Source organism: Nycticebus coucang, chromosome 4, assembly GCF_027406575.1.
Source record: "Nycticebus coucang isolate mNycCou1 chromosome 4, mNycCou1.pri, whole genome shotgun sequence".
Taxonomy (NCBI): domain Eukaryota; kingdom Metazoa; phylum Chordata; class Mammalia; order Primates; family Lorisidae; genus Nycticebus; species Nycticebus coucang.
Genome location: NC_069783.1, coordinates 92,026,354 through 92,044,726, shown reverse-complemented (window position 1 = coordinate 92,044,726; position 18,373 = coordinate 92,026,354). Strand labels below are relative to the sequence as shown.

The 18,373-nt window shown below is 43.0% G+C and overlaps 1 protein-coding gene across 1 annotated transcript in view; it reads right to left on the bottom strand.

Moving 5' to 3' along the window:
• Positions 1–770: 770 nt before the first annotated feature.
• The window catches only part of C4H2orf92 (chromosome 4 C2orf92 homolog), a 33,713-nt gene continuing 16,110 nt past the window's right edge, over positions 771–18,373 (bottom strand). The window contains exons 4-6 of the mRNA XM_053589359.1: positions 14,893–14,982; positions 2,156–2,306; positions 771–903 (exon numbers count right to left, since the gene is read on the bottom strand). Coding sequence (XP_053445334.1) covers positions 771–903; positions 2,156–2,306; positions 14,893–14,982 — 374 coding nt within the window. The remainder of the gene's footprint in view (positions 904–2,155; positions 2,307–14,892; positions 14,983–18,373) is intronic.

Sequence of the window (18,373 nt, the reverse complement as noted above, 5' to 3'; positions counted from 1 at the left end):
GGAACCATTTGTAGGAGATTGAAGGGCAAGAGAAAGCAAGTTCAGGTTATTTCCCTGATCTTTTCTTGTTGGGTGCTTACAACTTGCACAGCATGTCAGAGGCTCTTTCTCAATTTCTCTAGACTTTTGCAACTGCTCCCTCACTTAATGGTAATAGCTTCCCACTCTTGTTCACCTCAGGGAACTTCACCTTCTTTGTCAGTTTCCCTTAACCTTGAGCACAGCTTTATAAATAACCCCCCTTCTCTCAATTACACCATTTCTTTTTCCTGGCCACTGAAGCAGGAAACTCTCCTTCTGGTGAGTTTCTTACCTGTTTCGTTGTATAATACTCCCTATATTCCCACCTCCCATACAGGATGTTTAGGGTGGCAGCATTCTCACCCCTCCCTAGACTCTGCTCCTACTCATGGTAGAATCCATGCCCGATTCATTTTTGGTTCCCTTATATTGTCTACATATGACATGTTCTATTAGTATCTGTTCAACAAATCAATACTTTATTAAATGAATAAATCCATAGTTTGTCAAGATTGTCTTTGGGTAAATGTGCTGAGCCTCCTGCCCTGGTCATTGGTGCCATATTACCCTAAGCATCCTGTGATAAAGCATTTTTTCCATGGTCCATTCAAGATTGGGACAGGAAGGTAAACATGTTTGTAGAATACACCTCACAGCCAGAAATCCAATTGCCTGCCCATGGTGTTTGGATGGCGAATATCCTCGCATCACAATTTCAAGTCCTGGTTTGGCTGGTACCACCACCTGCCTTAGACACAGGATCTGGACGTTAACTGATGCTGGCTTTTTATCAATTTTCTGACATCCTTTTCTTCAGACTCTTTCCACCAAGTCTTTCCATTCATTATAAAAATATTATACGTCATGTGTGCCGGGGGAGATCTAAAATAAAACACAACAAAAGCCAAACTGTTCAACTAAATATATAGGGATTCCAATGGTCTACCTGCTGCACAGTGATAGCAGCTGATGTTTCTGAGGGGCGAGGATTCTGCAGCCCGTCAGGAAGGAGTGTTGGCTATGAAATGCACTTTGCCTCTGGACAGCACAGAGCCTCCAAGAAACTTCCCCTCTTCCCCCAGCACTTTCCCAAGGACTCAGGCCATAATAGTTTTGACTTGCCTCTTTTGGTACCTCAAGGGGCACAGAGGGAAAGTGGCAGGTAGGACAAATGAGCCCTGGTCAGAGGAGCAAGGCGGATGCGGGGAGAGGTAGCTGGCCCGAATGGGCTACCAGTCCCAGGGGCCTTGACATTTAGGGAAAGCAGTGCCACTCCTGGGTCAGAAGACACTCATTCCTCATCAGACACCTCCACCCCCTTTCTCTAGGGACAAACTGAGCACCAACCCAGTGTTGGGCAGGAGCTGAGGGGCCCATGGGGAGCCACTCTTCCCTCTGTGATCAGGAATGTGTGTCCCTAGGGATGCAGCGTGGGACACATAATTTGGAAATGCCTGTGCACAGTCAGTGCCTCTGTGCTGGAGCCCCTCACATCCAGGGTGTAATGCTCCACAACTAACATCCAGGGGTGTAATATTCCACCACTGACAGGGACCATCAGAGCAGAGCTCTAGAGGGCCACTGCTCTGCCAGGTGTTAACTCTTCATTTGCAGGGTCATGGGGAGTCAGTGGGAGCTTCCAGGAGTGGCTTTTAATACTCTAACAAGCAGTGCACTTCTGCCAGTGTGAACAAGCTGTATATCAGCCCTGCTCTCATCTCTCCTCCACGGCCTCATTCCCCCACACACACCCGCCCTCCTAGAGTTGCATTTTTCCTCTTTTTATATCCATATTCCTATTTTCCAACCTTTCATCCAGAGACTAGACCTTTCTTCTCTCAGTAGCCCTCAATATGGGGACAGGTCTGGCCTAACCTGCAGTGGCCTTGAGAGCCAGACATACCCCAAAACAGGGATCCCAAACCTGGCTGTGCACCAGAATCACCCAGGCTATGCCTGAAAACCAATATCCCAGATCATGAGCACTTTTATGGAGCATGCCAGGTGCCAGAGCATGACCAGGCTTAGAGGTCCCTGCCCTTCTCCTCAATCCAGGATCAGCAGCTCTGGGGGCAACGTTGGTTCAGACGCATGGGAGTTCGTGGAAGGAAGGTTAGTGCTAAGAACCACTTACACTGGTCGTTTCCTCCTGATGTATGTGATCAACCCCAGCAGCAACAGCACTGTGGCCGCCACAATGGCTACCACTGAGATAGCAGCTACGATGATGTTCCTCTGTAGGAAGTGCAGAAGCTGCCCGCAGGGCATGTTCCGATAGTGACCATCTAAACAAGAAGAGGTAGGATGGCGTGAACCAAGGTCCCTGCCCAGTGACCCACAACCAGGACCAAACCAGCAAGGACAACCTGTTAGTTTGGCTCATGGCAGAAATGAAATCTTTGGTATCTTAACCACTGATTCTAGAAGATCTCTTGGGGAAGGAACTGGCTTTGGTTAAGGAAAGACATTCATAAGCTGTTTGGTGATGAGATGAGGGGCCTCAGGTGGTGGGAATGAGACGCTAGTGTACGGAGTTCAACAAAACAACAGAAAAGCAGGTTTCACAAACCAGTGAGTCGAGGTGTTCCGAGGCAGGGGAGAGAGGAGGCGGGACATGATAGGAGGTGGGAAAGTCCTGGGCAAAGGCTTTTAAGAACAATGGAGGCAAATTTTGGTCTGCAGCCTTTCACAGGGCAGCTATATCACCTCTTCGGTTGCCGCTCCTCCCTCCCCCAGCTCCAGACAGTTCTGCTATCTACACAATCTGTGTATGTGGGGGGGTTCACATCTGCACCACCATGAGGTAAATAACACCAGAGATGATCTCAAGCTGGTATGGCCCCCTAAGGACTTGCAGCAATCTTGAGAGTGGATTTGGAATATACCCCGAGCATCTGCTGGGGAGTACAAAGCAATCTTAATTATCTTAATGAGTGAAAGGATGACTGGTCATAATAGCAAAATAGCAGAAAAATTATTAACCCGTAGTTTTTCAGTAAGGGTTAAAATCAATTTGGCTACAATCATAAATCACTTCTTCACCCCCTTTACAACTTCTAAATTAAAAGCCCGAGGGCTGGATCCTCTCTGCTAGCACCCTCCTCCGCTCCCTGTCTCATGTTCATCCAATCTTCTATCCTCTTCCATCTAATCTTCTATCTTCATCTTTATCTGGAGAAATCATTTCTCAAACCCACGTGCACCAGCACGCCCACCTAATGGCTAGATCTCAAAGAAAGGAAATCCCACCTAACAATGGGGACTCCTAAAGCTTCTGTCACCCCATTTGTGCTGTGATCAAAAAGAAAAAGAGATCATGGAAATGGGGCCTAGGGGTATGGCCACAGGAATCAGCGAGTCGTGTGGAGAGCTGCTGAGGACAGCCAGTGATGCAGGCAGGAGAGGGCTGACCAAGGGCCTTCTTGAGTCCTGAGGAGAACACTGAGCATGTCTCGCTTCCTGCCTTCAGCTGTGCTGTGTCAACAGGCAGGTCATCAAGCAGCTCTCAGGGCTCTGCAGAATAACGCAGCCTTGGATTTCTGTGTTAGGAAATGACGACTGGCTATAATTTTGACAGCAGATGGCTGCATGGAGGGAGTGTACTGGCCTTGGTGCCAACACGGGTGAGTTTCCACCCACTCTGAACAGGTCTGGCCTCTGGTATGAACAAGGATGATGTCAGACACTTTAGGGACTAGGTTGACATTCAGCATTTAATCCCTCCTGCTCGTTCAAAGCCTCAGTGCCCAGCACTGGGCTGGGCTTGACAAATGATGCTCATGTTATGAATGACCCTGGCTGGACAGAAACACTTAAAAGTAGCATCTTTTGGAAAGGGTGACCCAATTTCTGGAGTTAGTTTAATTCATTATTTTAACTGCAGGTCATATGCTCTCAGGGTAAATTAATAACGTCAGGTAAGGCTTGGCATGGTGGCTCACACCTGTAATCCTAACACTCTGGGAGGCCGAGGTGGGAGGATCACTTGAGCTCAGGAGCTCAAGAAGAGCAAGACCCCGTCTCTACTAAAAATAGAAGAGTTGGGCGGCGCCTGTGGCTCAAGGTCCCATATGCCGGAGGTGGCGGGTTCAAACCCAGCCCCGGACAAAAACCAAAAAAAAAAAAAAAAAAAGAAGAGTTAGCCAGGTGTCGTGGTGGGCACCTGTAGTCCCAGCTACTTTGTGGCTGAGGTAAGAGGATCACTTGAATCTATAAGTTTGAGGTTGATCTGAGCTAGGGTGATGCCATGGCACTCTAGCCTGGGCAAGAAAGTAAGAAAAACTTTTTCTCCAAAAAAATAAATAAACAAATAAAGGTGTCAGTTAAAATACCATGAAAGGAAAAAGAGACCTTCTGGAGCCATCTATACTTCAGTATTCTAAGTACATTGGGTTCATAATATTTAGATGATTACCTGATTTAACGTCTCGAAATGTCTCACTTAAATCCCTGTTGAATAGAGGGGATTCTCCACCACTCACCTCCTCTGAAGGGTGATCTACAAAAGATAAAATGTGTTCATCTATTAACAACCATTGGCCTGTGATCAGGTCTGTTTTTATGATGAAAGTATATCTTCAACGAGAGTCAAAGTAAGGAGTTAGAGAGGATTCCAGGGAAGAGTCTAAATGTGATACAGCACACAAGTGTTTGGTTTGGTTTTTAACCTAAAAAATCCCTGGATAACCCACCCATAGCTGAGGAGTGTTTCTCACACCAAAGAATCAGAAACACAGTGGTGCCCGTAGCTCAGTGGGCAGGGTGCCAGCCACAACTCCATGAGAGTCTCTGAACCAGAATTTCACCTCGCTGAACCTGTCCTGTGAGCCAAGACTGCTGTCATGTGAAGGCTGACCAGCCCTGGAAGATCTGCTTCCAAGATGCCTCACTCACACAGCAGTCGGCAGAAGGCCTCTCTTCCTCCTGGCTGTAGGCAGAAGAGTTTAGTTCCTCACAACATGGCAGCTGACTTTCACCAGAGTCAGTGACCCAAAAGACAGTAAGGCAAAAAGCACAACATCTTTTATGATCTAATCTATGAACTAACACACTATCACTTCTGCCGTGTTCTATTCATTCGAAGCAAGTCACTAAGTCCAGCCTATATGCGTGGGAGCTCCACCTTTTGAAGGGAGAGGTAGCAAAGAATTTATGGACATATTTTAAAACCACAATAGGAATGGAATTCCAAAGAACCTAGCTGAGCAAAGGAAACATTTGCTTGTGTTCATATGAACATAAGGATTTTAATCTGCTACCTCTGGCTTTCTGTAAGAATTGTGGATAGAGAGAAGTGACCTCCTTTACACTCTTCAAGAAGCCTGAACATGAGTATGTGACTTGTACCACTAGGCAGACACCCATGAATGGTTTCCAGGATAATAAGTTGAGCCATGTAAGACTGTTGATATTTGACCATTTTTGACCTTCATAAACAATGAGTTCAAATGACTCAACCTAGCATTATAGCCCCAAGGAAAGTTTTCCAATCTACATATTATAATTTTGGGGTTCCTGGAAACCCCAAATCACTGATTGTCAAAATAACTGTGATGACTAATTCATAATGTGATCCCTTTTTTTTAGACAGAGTCTCACTATGTTGCCCTCAGTAGAGTGCTGTGGCATCACAGCTCACAGCAACCTCAAACTGTTGGACGAGCAATTCTCTTGCCCCAGCCTCCCCAGTAGCTGGGACTAACAACGCCTGGCTATTTTGTTGTTGTTGTTGCAGTTGTCATTGTTGTTTAGCAGGCCCAGGCTGGGTTCGAACCTGCCAGACTCAGTGTATGTGGCCAGTGCCCTAACTGCTGAGCTATGGGCACCAAGCCAAAGTGATCCTTTCATAATAAAAAATATAATATGTATCAATAATTGACTTAACCTAGTTTAGATTGATCACTGCACACTTTGATGTCTGAAAAGATAGAGGAAGGTAAGTCCATTTTATACTTCGAAGGTGGTTGAGCATTGAGTCAAGCTCCTATAAGGGAGAAAAAATATCAAAGGTGATGTCATCTTTGGTAGTGTGCAAAACTTCTAGAAAACAATCTATCAGGACAGCAGGTTGAGACCTGCTACAAAAGTCTGGCAGGTGAACCTTGTTTGTTCCAGGGAAGCTGAGCTCGGCAGGATACCTGGTCCCCTTCAATGTCACAATGTTACAACAGTGAGGCACAAAGTGCTCACAGTCAGCTTCTGTATTTGAAAAAGTATTCCATATAATGAATACTTAAAAGGGAAACCACTACCCTGATTGTACTCCAATGGCAATGTTTTATCATTGGCACAGTTTAGTTCACTCAGCGCAAGGCAGAACGGCTAGAGGCAAAGTTGCCAACCCTGGTGATATTGTGCCACTGTCCAGTTAGAAAATCTAAGGCAGCGGTTCTCAACCTGTGGCTTGCGACCCCTTTGTAACAATGAAAATACATCCTGCAGGGCGGCGCCTGTGGCTCAGTCGGTGGGGCGCCGGCCCCATATACCGAGGGTGGCGGGTTCAGGCCCTGCCCCGGCCGAACTGCAACCAAAAGATGGCCGGGCGTTGTGGCGGGCGCCTGTGGTCCCAGCTGCTCTGGAGGCTGAGGCGGGAGAGTCGCTTGGGCCCAGGAGTTGGAGGTTGCTGTGAGCTGTGTGAGGCCACGGCACTCTACCGAGGGCCATAAGGTGAGACTCTGTCTCTAAAAAAAAAAAAAAAAAAAATACATCCTGCATATCGGATATTTACATTACGATTCATAACAGTAGCAAAATAACAGTTATGAAATAGCAACAAAAGTAATTTTATGGTTGGGGGTCACCACAACATGAGGAACTGTATTAAAGAGTCGCAGCATTAGGAGGCATTAGGAAGAATGAGAACCACTGATCTAAGGACTAGTCATAAGCAAATGGAACTATTGCTTTATGTAATAGCCACAAAACTGTCTGCCTCAACATTCTTTCAGGTGTCTTTAAAATGGACATAGGCTCAAGCAGCTAAGGCACCAGCCACATACACCAGAGCTGGCGGGTTCGAATCCAGCTCAGGCCTGTCAAACAACAATGATAACTCCAACCAAAAAATAGCCGGGCGTTGTGGCGGGCGCCTGTAGTCCCAGCTACTTGGGAGCCTGAGGCAAGAGAATCGCTTAAACCCAGGAGTTGGAGGTTGCTGTGAACTATAATGCCACAGCACTCTACACAGGGCGACAGCTGGAGGCTCTGTCTCAAAAACAAACAAACAAAAAAAAAGGATATAAATTGTGCAAGTATAACAGATGTCTCTTACGGTCATCCTTAGTTCAAAGTATAGTCCTAGGCAGGCCAGAACCAACATTTGCAAGCATCAGTATGAAAGTAACCATGGTTCAACAAATGGTGCTGGGAAATTGTATATCCACATGCAAAAGAAAGAAGCTGGACATTTAGCCAACACCACAAATAAAAATGAACTCAAAATGGACCAAAGACCTAAATGTAAGAACTAAAACTATAAAGCTCTTAGAAGAAAATATAGGGCAGAAGCTTCGTGACATTGGATTGGGGAATGATTTTTTGGATGTGACCCCAAAGGCCTAGGCAACCAAAGAGAAAATAGACAAAATGGGTACTTTATGAAAATTTTAAAAGACAATGTTAACAGAGTAAAAAGGCACCCCCCAAAACAGGAGAAAATATTTGTAAATCATTTATCTGATAAGGGGTCATTTTCCAAAATATATAGAGAACTCCTAAAACTGAATAAACAAAAAATTCAAAATGGGAAAAGGACTTGAACAGACATTTTTCTAAAGAAGATATACAAATGGCCAATAGCACATGAAAAGATATGCATCAGTAATCATTTGGGAAATACAAATTAAAACTACAATGAAATATTACCCCACACCCAATCGATGGCTACTAAAAAAAGAAACAACAGGCCGGGCATGGTGGTTCACGCCTGTAGTCCCAGTGCTGTGGGAGGCCGAGGCGGGTGGATTGCCTGAGCTCAGAGGTTCGAGACCCGTATGAGCAGGAGTGAGCCAGAGTAAGACCCCGTCTCTACTAACATCAAAAAAAGCCAGACGTTGTGGCGGGGCATCTGTAATCCCAGCTACTGGAGAGGCAAAGGAAAAGAGAATCGCCAAAGGAAGAACAGAAAAAAAAAACAAAACTTCAAACGAAGAAAAATGACCAAGCAAGCTGAAATTAAAAAAAAAAGAAAAAGAAAAAAGAAACAACAACAGAAAATAAGTGTTGGAGAGTATATAAAAAAATTAGAACACTGTGCACCATTGGTGGGAATGCAAAATGGTACAGCCATTGTGGAAAACAAGATGGCAATTCTTTGGAAAGTTAAAAATAGAATTCCATAGGCTCCAGCAATTCCTATTCTGGATATAAACCCCAAAGAATTGAAAGCTGTTATATATGTACAACCATGTTCATAGTACCATTTTTCATAGTACCATTTTCCACAGCTAAAATGTGGAAGCAACAAAAGTGTCTACTGAGGAATGAGGGGATAAGCAAAATGTGGTATACACATACAGTGGAAAATATTCCAAAACAATTTGGGAACTCTTTTTTTTTGCAGTTTTTTGGCTGGGGCTGGGCTTGAACCCGCCACCCCTGGTATATGGGGCCAACGCCCTCCTTCCTGAGCCACAATGCGCTGCCCTGGAACTCTTTTTATGGAATGGCCATCAGACCTGTCATTGTAAGAAATCTGACAATTAAGTTGTGAACTTATCCTTTAAAAAGAGCTTTAAAGGGTGAACTAAGCACTGGTATCGGTGCATGGCTTCCTGGGGGGAGAACTTCAAAGGTGGCCATAGTGATATTCAGCAATGAGGTAGGTATGTATGCATGTAGCACTTTTTCTGGAACGAATTCGAGACCTTAATTATCCAACCGCATATTAATGTAACAAGTGTTCATGAGAATGTGGAGCAATCACAACCCTTGAACACAGTTGATGAAATTGTAAAATGGTGCAACCACTATGGAAAACACTATGGAGGTTTCTCAAAAAATAAAAATAGATGTTCCAGGCTTGGTGCCTATAGCTCAATGGCTAGGGCACTGGCCACATACACCCTGGCCCAGGCCTGCCAAATAACAATGACAACTACAACGAAAAAATAGCCGGGAGTTGTGGCAGGTGCCTGTCCCAGCTACTTGGGAGACTGAGGCAAGAGAATCACTTAAGCCCAAGAGTTTGAGGTTGCTATGAGCTGTGACACCACAGCACTCTACCAAGGGTGACATAGTGAGACTGCCTCAAAAAAAAAAAAAAATAGATGTTCCATCTGACCCCCCAACCCCACTTCTGGGTATATCTCCAAAGGATTGAAAACAGTGTATTGAAGAGATATTTACATACCCATATTTATAATAGCCAACATGTCAGCTGAGAACGGTGACTCACGTCTGTGATCCTAGCACTCTGGGAGGCCAAGGCAGGAGGATCACTTGAGCTCAGGAGTTCAAGACCAGCCTGAGCAATAGCAAGACCTATCTCTACTAAAAATAGAAAAAAATAGATGGGTATGATGCTGCACACCTATAGTTCCCAGCTACTCAGGCTGAGGCAGGTTTGAGCCCAGGAGGTTGAGGTTGCCGTGAGCAATGATGGAGCCACTACACTCTAGCCCAGGTAACTGCCACATTTTTCACACACACACACAGAAATAACAGACATAGAAGCAACCCAAGTGTCTATCAACAGATAAATGGATAAAGAAAATGTGGTATAAATGTCTTAACACAATAACTAAGAGAATGCCGTGAAGGCTATGTTAACCAGTTTGATGAAAATATTTCAAATCGTACATAAAACCAGCAAATTAGGGCGGTGCCTGTGGCTCAGTGAGTAGGGCGCTGGCCCCATATGCCAAGGGTGGCGGGTTCAAACCCAGCCCCGGCCAAACTGCAACAAAAAAATTAGCCAGGCATTGTGGCGGGCGCCTGTAGTCCCAGCTGCTCGGGAGGCTGAGGCAAGAGAATGGCGTAAGCCCAAGAGTTAGAGGTTGCTGTGAGCCATGTGATGCCACGGCACTCTACAGAGGGCGGTACAGTGAGACTGTCTCTACAAAAAAAAAAACAGCAAATTATACCCCATTATTGCATTAATGTACACAACTATGATTTAATAAAAAAAAAAAAAAGAAAGAAAGAAAGAAAGAAAATGTGGTATATATACACAATGGAATATTATTCAGCCTTAAAAAGGAATCATATGTTATAACATAGATTAACCTCAGGACATCATGCTATATGAACTAAGCCAATCCCCAAAAGACAAATACTGTGTGATTCAACTTACATGAGATATTTAAAGTAATTAAGTCTTGGCTGGACATGGTGGCTCATGCCTGTAATCCTAGTACTCTGAGAGGCCTAGGTGGGTGGATTGCTTGAGCTCAGGAGTTCGAGACCAGCCTGAGGAAGAGTGAGTCCCTATTTCTACTAAAAATAGAAAAACTAGCTGGGTATTACGGCAGGTGCCTATAGTCCCAGCTACTCAGGAGGCTGAGGCAGGAGGATCATTTGAGTCCAGGAGTTTAAGGTTGCTATGAGCTGTGATGCAACTGCACTCTAGCCTGGGGCAAAAAAGTAAAACTCTGTCTCAAAAAAAAAGTAATTAAGTTCATGGAAAACAGTATAGAGAGTTATCAAAGACCCAAAAATAGAATTACCATTGTATCTAGCAATCCCACTAGAGGGTATCTACCCAAAGGAAAAGAAATCATTATATCAAAAAGAGACCTGCACTCATTTGTTTATCCCAGCACTATTCACAATAGCAAAGATAGACACATACACACACACAATGGAATGCTATTTGGCCATAAAAAATAATGAATTCATGTCTTTTGCAGCAACATGGATGGAGCTGGAGGCCATTATCTTAAGTGAAACAACTCAGAAACAGGAAGACAAATACTGCACATTCTGACTTAGAAGTTTGAGCTAAATAGTGCATAGTCATAAACATAGAATGTGGACTTATAGACAACGGAGACTCAGAAGGAAGGGGAGCTGGAAGGCAGGTAGATCGTGGAAAATTACCTAATGGTTATAATGTATATTAATAGGGAAATGGATATACTAAAAGCCCCGACTTCCTCATTATGTGCATTATATCCATGTAACAAAATTAAACTTATACCCCTTAAATTTATACAAATTAGTTAAAATAATTAAGCTCACATAAACAGAAAAAGTAAATAGAAATGGACACATTTTCTGAACACGAACATACATATATATGTATGTGTGTATATGCATGTGGATGAATGGATGGATAGATAGATAGATAATCTCTTACTCATGTTAGTCCTATAACCAGAATCTTCATCAGGAAAACCTAGAGGCATTTCCTCTAAGAGCAGGAACAAAACAGACGCCCACCATAGCTCCAATAACTACTCAAGATTGTCCTAGACATATTAGCAATGCAATTAAACAGGATAAATAAACCAGAGCTATAATAATTGGGAAAGAAGTAAAACTATTTTTATTTGCAGATGATACAAACAATATATACAGAATTGAACAAAGTAGAGGACATAAAATTAACATACAAAAATCAAGTTCTGGCTCGGCACCTGTTGCTCAAGTGGCTAAGGCGTCAGCCACAAACGCCAGAGCTGGCAGGTTCAAATCCAGCCTGGGCCTGCCAAACAACAATGACAACTACAATGGGCATTGTGGCAGATGCCTGTAGTCCCAGTTACTTGGGAGGCTGAGGCAAGAGAATCTCTTAAGCCAGGAGTTGGAGGTTGCTGTGAGTTGTGATGTCACAGCACTCTACCAAGGGCAGAGCTTGAGGCTCTGTCTCAAAAAAAAAAAAAAAAATCAAGCCTTCCTATATTCAAACATTAACTTGGTAGAGAATATAACGACTGACAAATACCCCCCATACTAGCAACACTGAAAATTAAATTACTTAGGAATAAACTTAACAAGATATGTGCAAAAATAACTATGTAAGGAAAACTTTAACAAACACTGTAAGTAAACGTAAAGGACTGGAAAGACATCCCATTTATAGGGTAAGATGACTGAGTATCAGTTTTCTCAAAGTAAATATTGCATTATAAGCTTAAGGCAATATCAAGAACACCAATAGACTTTTTTTACTGAAGTTAGACAAGACGATACTGAAGTTCATGTGGAAAAACAATCATGCAAGAATACATTGAAAAAGCAAAAAACTACAAAAGGGGCTGAATGTTAAAACATTCTACCTCAGCCTCTAATTAAAACAACATGGTTCTGTTGAATATGGAGATGAATAGACCATTGAGTTAAAACAGAAAGCCCAGGAATAGACCCAGCATATATGGAAATTAGGTAAATGAAAAAGGGGCCATCTCAGACCACTGGAGAAAAGGTTGGCTTTGTAATAAATGGTGATGGGAAAACTGGATAGCCAAACAACAGAAGAATAGAGTGATACAGACCGCTTGTGTGGAGGAGACCGCTCTAGGCCACAAGTGGACTTGGCTATAAAATCATCCCCTCACCTCTCCCAGTGTGGACCCAAGTACCAAAGAGATGTCCAGCTATGTTTATGATTATCATGCAATTTACAGAAGGAAACATGTAAGGTAAATTCAATGATATTAATGGTATTCATTTTAAAGGATGTTCTGTTGTCAATCAATCACCAAAAGTACTGGTACCTGGCTGACTCCCTAGCAGGGGTCCTCAAACTTTTTAAACAGGGGGCCAGTTCACTGTCCCTCAGACTGTTGGAGGGCTGGACTATAGTTTAAAAAAAAACTATGAACAAATTCCTATGCACACTGCACATATCTTATTTTGAAGTAAAAAAACAAAACGGGAACGATTACAATCACACCGCCTCACGTGGCCCGTAGTTTGAGAACCCCTGCAAGTTTTTTTTTCTTTCTTTGTCTTTTTTTTTTTTTTTTTTTTTTTTTGCAGCTTGAAAAAACACTTAAGTACTAAAGACACACACACACCTCCCCATTCACAGCTGGTGCAAGGTCAGGCTTGGGAACTACTGCCTCAGTTCTTATGCCAGCACCCGGGAAAGACCACACACTTGCCAGCTCAGACAGTGATATATTTGGCCTGTTTTTTGCCTGTAAATCTTTCTGAAGGAGGAAATGCTTCGTGGGATTCTAGCTGCTCGTCCTGTCCTCAGTGCCAGCCTGCCTCTGCGATCATCAGATCCCTTTCCCACACTTCTGATGAGGAGGGAGAGAATTCCTCTGGGGTGTCACCTCGGGAACATGCTCAGCCCCTGGCTATCCCCTCCTCACCCCGCCATCTAGTCATTTTGGGAGGAGCAGTCCGGTGCGGCCAGCTCTTTCTCCCTCCGTTTTGGCACTCGTCTGCTTGCTGAGAACAAACACTCTGGTCTCCCTAAGTAGCCTGTTTTACAGCAGCATGAGTTGGCGAATCGTAGGTATCCTGACCGTACCAGTGACAGGGGCGCTCTTCCTTACTCTCAGGGAAGCGCAGCGTTATCCAGACGAGGTCGTAGAGCTATTTCTCTAAAGAGAGCTGGAGCGCCACCTGCCGGACGCTCAGCTCAGGCTCTCATTCGGGTCTAACTCAGGCAAGAGGAAAAAGAATGCCTGCTTAATTTTTTTTTTCTTTTGTAACACAGAGTCTCACTATGTCACCCTCGGTAGAGTGCCGTGGTGTCCCAGCCCACAGCAACCTGAAACTCTTGTGCTTAAGCAATTCTCTTGCCTCAGCCTCCCAAGTAGCTGGGACTACAGGCGCTCGCCACAACGCCCAGCTATTTTTTTGTTGTTGCAGTTGTTTTAGCAGACCTCAGTCGGGTTTGAACCCGCCACCCTCAGTGCATGTGGCCGTCCCTGTAACCACTGTGCTACGGGCACCGAGTCAACGACTGCTTAATTTTACTACTCTAATTTTATCCATCTGCATTTACCATTATCAGGAATTTTGGCCTCGCTGTGAAAATATTCTGGTCCAGGTGAATTCCAACCATCATTGGCTCCTTTGATGAAATATATGGGGAAAAAGTAAGAGAAAAGGTTTTCTTCAGTACACACTTAAAGGTACCTAGGGCCCACTTTGATTTACATTTTTAAGCAGAAATGCAAATATAGGGTTCAACTTGTAGGTGCAAATAGGTGTTTGGAAGTTAATACACCAAAGTAGAGAGAGGTGCCACCTATTAATTGCAAAATGGGAGGGGCAGCTGCCTGGGAAACCACCCTCAGGAATTGAAATACACATCTGTATGCAGAAAACCAGCAAGGTACTCATTCCTCCTCCCTGCCTGGCACTTGCATGCGTTGCTGGAAGATTTCTGATACACAATTCTATCCCTATGACCAGCAACCAAACACCTATCGTAATCCTTGAAGTGCTACTTTATGCCCAGTATGAAGCTACTTTGGGGAAAGAGTATGTTCTTCACTGTTATCATTTCTATGGGTGTGCCTAAGGCAAGTTTTTGTTTGTTTTGGTCTTTACATTCATCGAATGGGTCATTAATGACACCAACCCTCTCAAACCACATCATACACTTGAAAGCATAAAATGCGTTGAGTGGAAAGTTATTTTGCTACATGTACTAAGGGTTCCTGTTATCAGGAATGGAGACCCCTACTTGAAAATGGGATTCCTGTCCCTGAAACAGCCTTCTGATGCTGCACATCAGGAAATGCTCCCCCTCCAAAATACAGGGATGTTCACACTTTAGACCCTAGATTCCATCATTGGTGAAAGGTTACAAAGAGAATATCAGACATTCTTTCCTTCACATCTCAGTTTAGTTTTGCCACACTGTAGTTGGCTAAAAGGATGCTAAAATGATAGCATAGCACATTTAAGATAATACATAGGCCTATAGAATTACATGTATTTATAGTGTTAATGACATATACTTGCTTTCATTCATGTTTTTCTTTGTGAATGATTTGACTTCTGCTCTTGTTTCGTCAAATGGTTGATCATATGGAACTTGCAGTAAAATTTCATCTCAAGAGAAGCAAACAGAGTCATGTTAATACAGGCAATGCAATATGCTGCTCTCTAAGCACCTAAAGCAGTCTATGAATACTATGTATAAATGATACAAACTCAATGGATATAAGATATTATGCCCTAAAATACTTTGTCTTAGGAAAGAAAACTCCACAACTACCTAAAACATTTCTGGAAAAATTGTAATTATTTGAGATATCCTGAGCAGTAAATAATGCCCACTAGAGAGATACAGCCCCAATCTCATGATATTTAGTACCATAACTGTCCTTCTTGTTCCTATTGTCTCTCTGACTCACCTCTGAGGGGGCCTCCAAAATGACCCATAAAAATGAGGCATGGGCTGTGGGAGGGGAGTAGAAATACTACAGAACAGAGTCTATAAACCCAAAAAGTTCTTCGTTCATAAAACTGTTATAATTTTTCAGGGTTACATTCTTTGAACTATACTAAGTTCTCTTGCAGGCTTCTACCATCCCTGGGAAGTAGCAGTTTTACTTTCCCTCAAGATTTCCTTTGCTAAGCCACAGAAAACAATGCTCACAAATTCCATTCATTTTGCAAGACATGATTGCAAGAGGGACTTTACCTAACAATTGCAATCAGTGTAACCTGGCTTATTGTACCCTCAATGAATCCCCAACAATAAAAAAAAAAAAAGAAAAAAATTCCATTCATTTTGTGTACATTCTGCAGCCATATTCGAGGTCTCTGTATACTTTGCAACCCATTTGATAGAATAGGTGCTTGGGTCAGGACACCAGAAAATTAACTGCCAGACCCACCATGAAGATGATGTGGTCTGCTCACCACCTTCTCCTTGATGAATGTTTGATCTGTGAGTTTCTGAAAATGCTGCTCGGAGAGAACCTGGTGAGTTGAGAGTGGCCCTCTGATGTCAAGGCCCACACTGGCATATGCTGGACAGGTCAGCAGGTCCTAGAGGGGTAAGGGGATCTTGCCAAACCCTGAAACAGTCTCCTGCCTCCAGATGCACTGGTTCCCCTCCTGCACATGTGGGACTGGATGCAGAGACACAGGGTCACCTGCGAGGTGAGAACAAGCCTCCTACCTCCTAGACAGCAGGTGCTTAAGTACAGCAAGTGGGGCTGCAAGCACTGCCTACAGCTGTTCATTCATTCCGTCCTGATCACCTGCCAGTTGGCCATCAATGCAGATTGCCTGAGCCTCTGTGATGGCACTCATGGAGAGGAGAAAACCCAGGGTTCTTGACATGGGGTGCTCCAGAACAAAAGGTCAATCGCATGTCAAGAGATTCCCTTCTTGCTAACAGGAATCAGCAGGCATTGCTCTGTGGTCACAGCACCTCTGATCCAGCAGCTCCTCACCCAGGAGAAGGCATGAGTGCTCACTCTCCTGGGAGCACCTCCTCACACCTGAGGCCACCCTTTGTCTCCATGGCTGATCCACACACAGGCACCAGGGAAGAGGGCTGTGGTTCAGAGAATTTAGAAATTCTCTGCTAAAGAGAATTTCCCTGGGCCTTAATTTTTTTGTAACTTATTGTTTTTTAATGTTTTATTGTGGTAAAATACATATCACAGAAAATTTCCATTATCACTATTTTTATAATTCAAAAGCATCAAAAAGATTCACAGTGCTGTGTAAACATTATTCCTACTTGTTTACAGAACTTTTTTTATCATCCCAAACAGAAATGCTGTACTCATTGCTATGGATTGAATGTGCCCCCCAAAATGTAGCTGCCCCCCTACAGCTACTCAGGAAGCTGAAGCAAGCGGATTGCTTGCTTTAGCCCAGGAGTTTAAGGTTGCTGTGGACTAAGACACCACAGCACTTTATCCTGGGAAGAAGTGAGACTTTGTCTGAAAAAAAAAAAAAAAAGATATCATTGCTTAATCAAAGATCATGAAGATCTCCACCTATGTTTACTTCTTTTTTTTTTTTTTTTTTTGGAGACAGAGTCTCACTACATCATCCTCGGTAGAGTGCGATGGTTATCACAGCTCACAGCAACCTCCAACTCTTGGGCTTGAGCGATTCTCTTGCCTCAGCCTCCCAAGTAGCTGGGATACAGGCACCCGCCACAATGCCTGGCTATTTTTGGTTGCAGTTGTCATTAGTTAGCAGTCCTGGGCCGGGCTCAAACCTGCCATGCTTGGTGGCTCATGCCCTTACTCACTGAGCTACAAGCGCTGAGCCAATGTTTACTTCTAAGAGTTTAATAGTTTTAGCTCATAAATTTAGATCTTTGACACATTTTGAATTTTAATTTTGTATATGGTGTAAGGTAAAGATCCAAATCCATTCTTTTGCAAGTGAATATCCAGTTTTCCCAGAACCATTTGTTGAAGAGATTGTTATTTCTCCTCTAATGGCCTGGGCACTGTTGTTGAAACTCAGCTGACTACAGAAATATGCATTTCTTTCTGAACTTTCTATTCTATTCCACTTGTCTGCATATCAGGCCTTTAGCCAATTCCACACTTTAATTGGTGCATAGTAAAGGAACCATATCATACTGTTTTGATAACTCTGATTTATAGTAGGTTTTGAAATGAGAAAAAGGAACTCCTCCAACTTTGTTCTCTTTTTCTAGGACTGTTTTGGCTTTTCAGAGTCACTTGAGATTCCATATGAATCTTAGGGTAACTTTTTCTATTTCTAAAAGAAAAAAGCCATTGGGATTTTGATAGGGATTACACTGAATCTGCAGATCACTTTGGACAGTTCTGAAATCTTAACATTAAGTCTTTCAATCCATAAGTATAAGATGTCTTTTTGTCTCTAATTTCTTTCAGTAATATTTTGTGGTTTTCAGTACTAGTACAAGTCTTTCACTTCCTTGGTTAAGTTTATTCCTAAATATTATGTTTTATTCTTTTTGATACTTCTGTAAATGGAAGCTTTTTTTAAATTTCCTTTTGGGTTGTTCATTTTTACCATATAGAAACAACTTATTTTTTGTGGGTTGAATTTGAATATCCTGTAACTTTACTAAATTCATTTATTAGTTATAAAAGTTTTCTGGAGTCTAAAATAAAGTTTTCAACATATAAGATATAGTAATCTCCAAACAGAGATGATTTTACCTCTTCTTTACCAATTTGGATGCTCATAACTGTTTCTTGCCTGGTACCATGTTAAATAGAAGTAGTGAAAGCAGACATCCCTGTCTTGTCCCTGACCTTAGAGGAAAGCTTTCAGTTTTTTGTCATGAAGTATAATGTTATCTGTGAGTTTTTCAGATAGGCCTTTATTATGTTGAGGTCATTTCCTTCTGTTTCTGGTTGGTTGAGTATTTTCTAACATGAAAAGATGTTGAATTTGTTTAAATGCTGTTATCTGCATCAATTGAGATGATCATATGCTTTTTATTTTCCTTCACTCTGTTAAGGTAGTA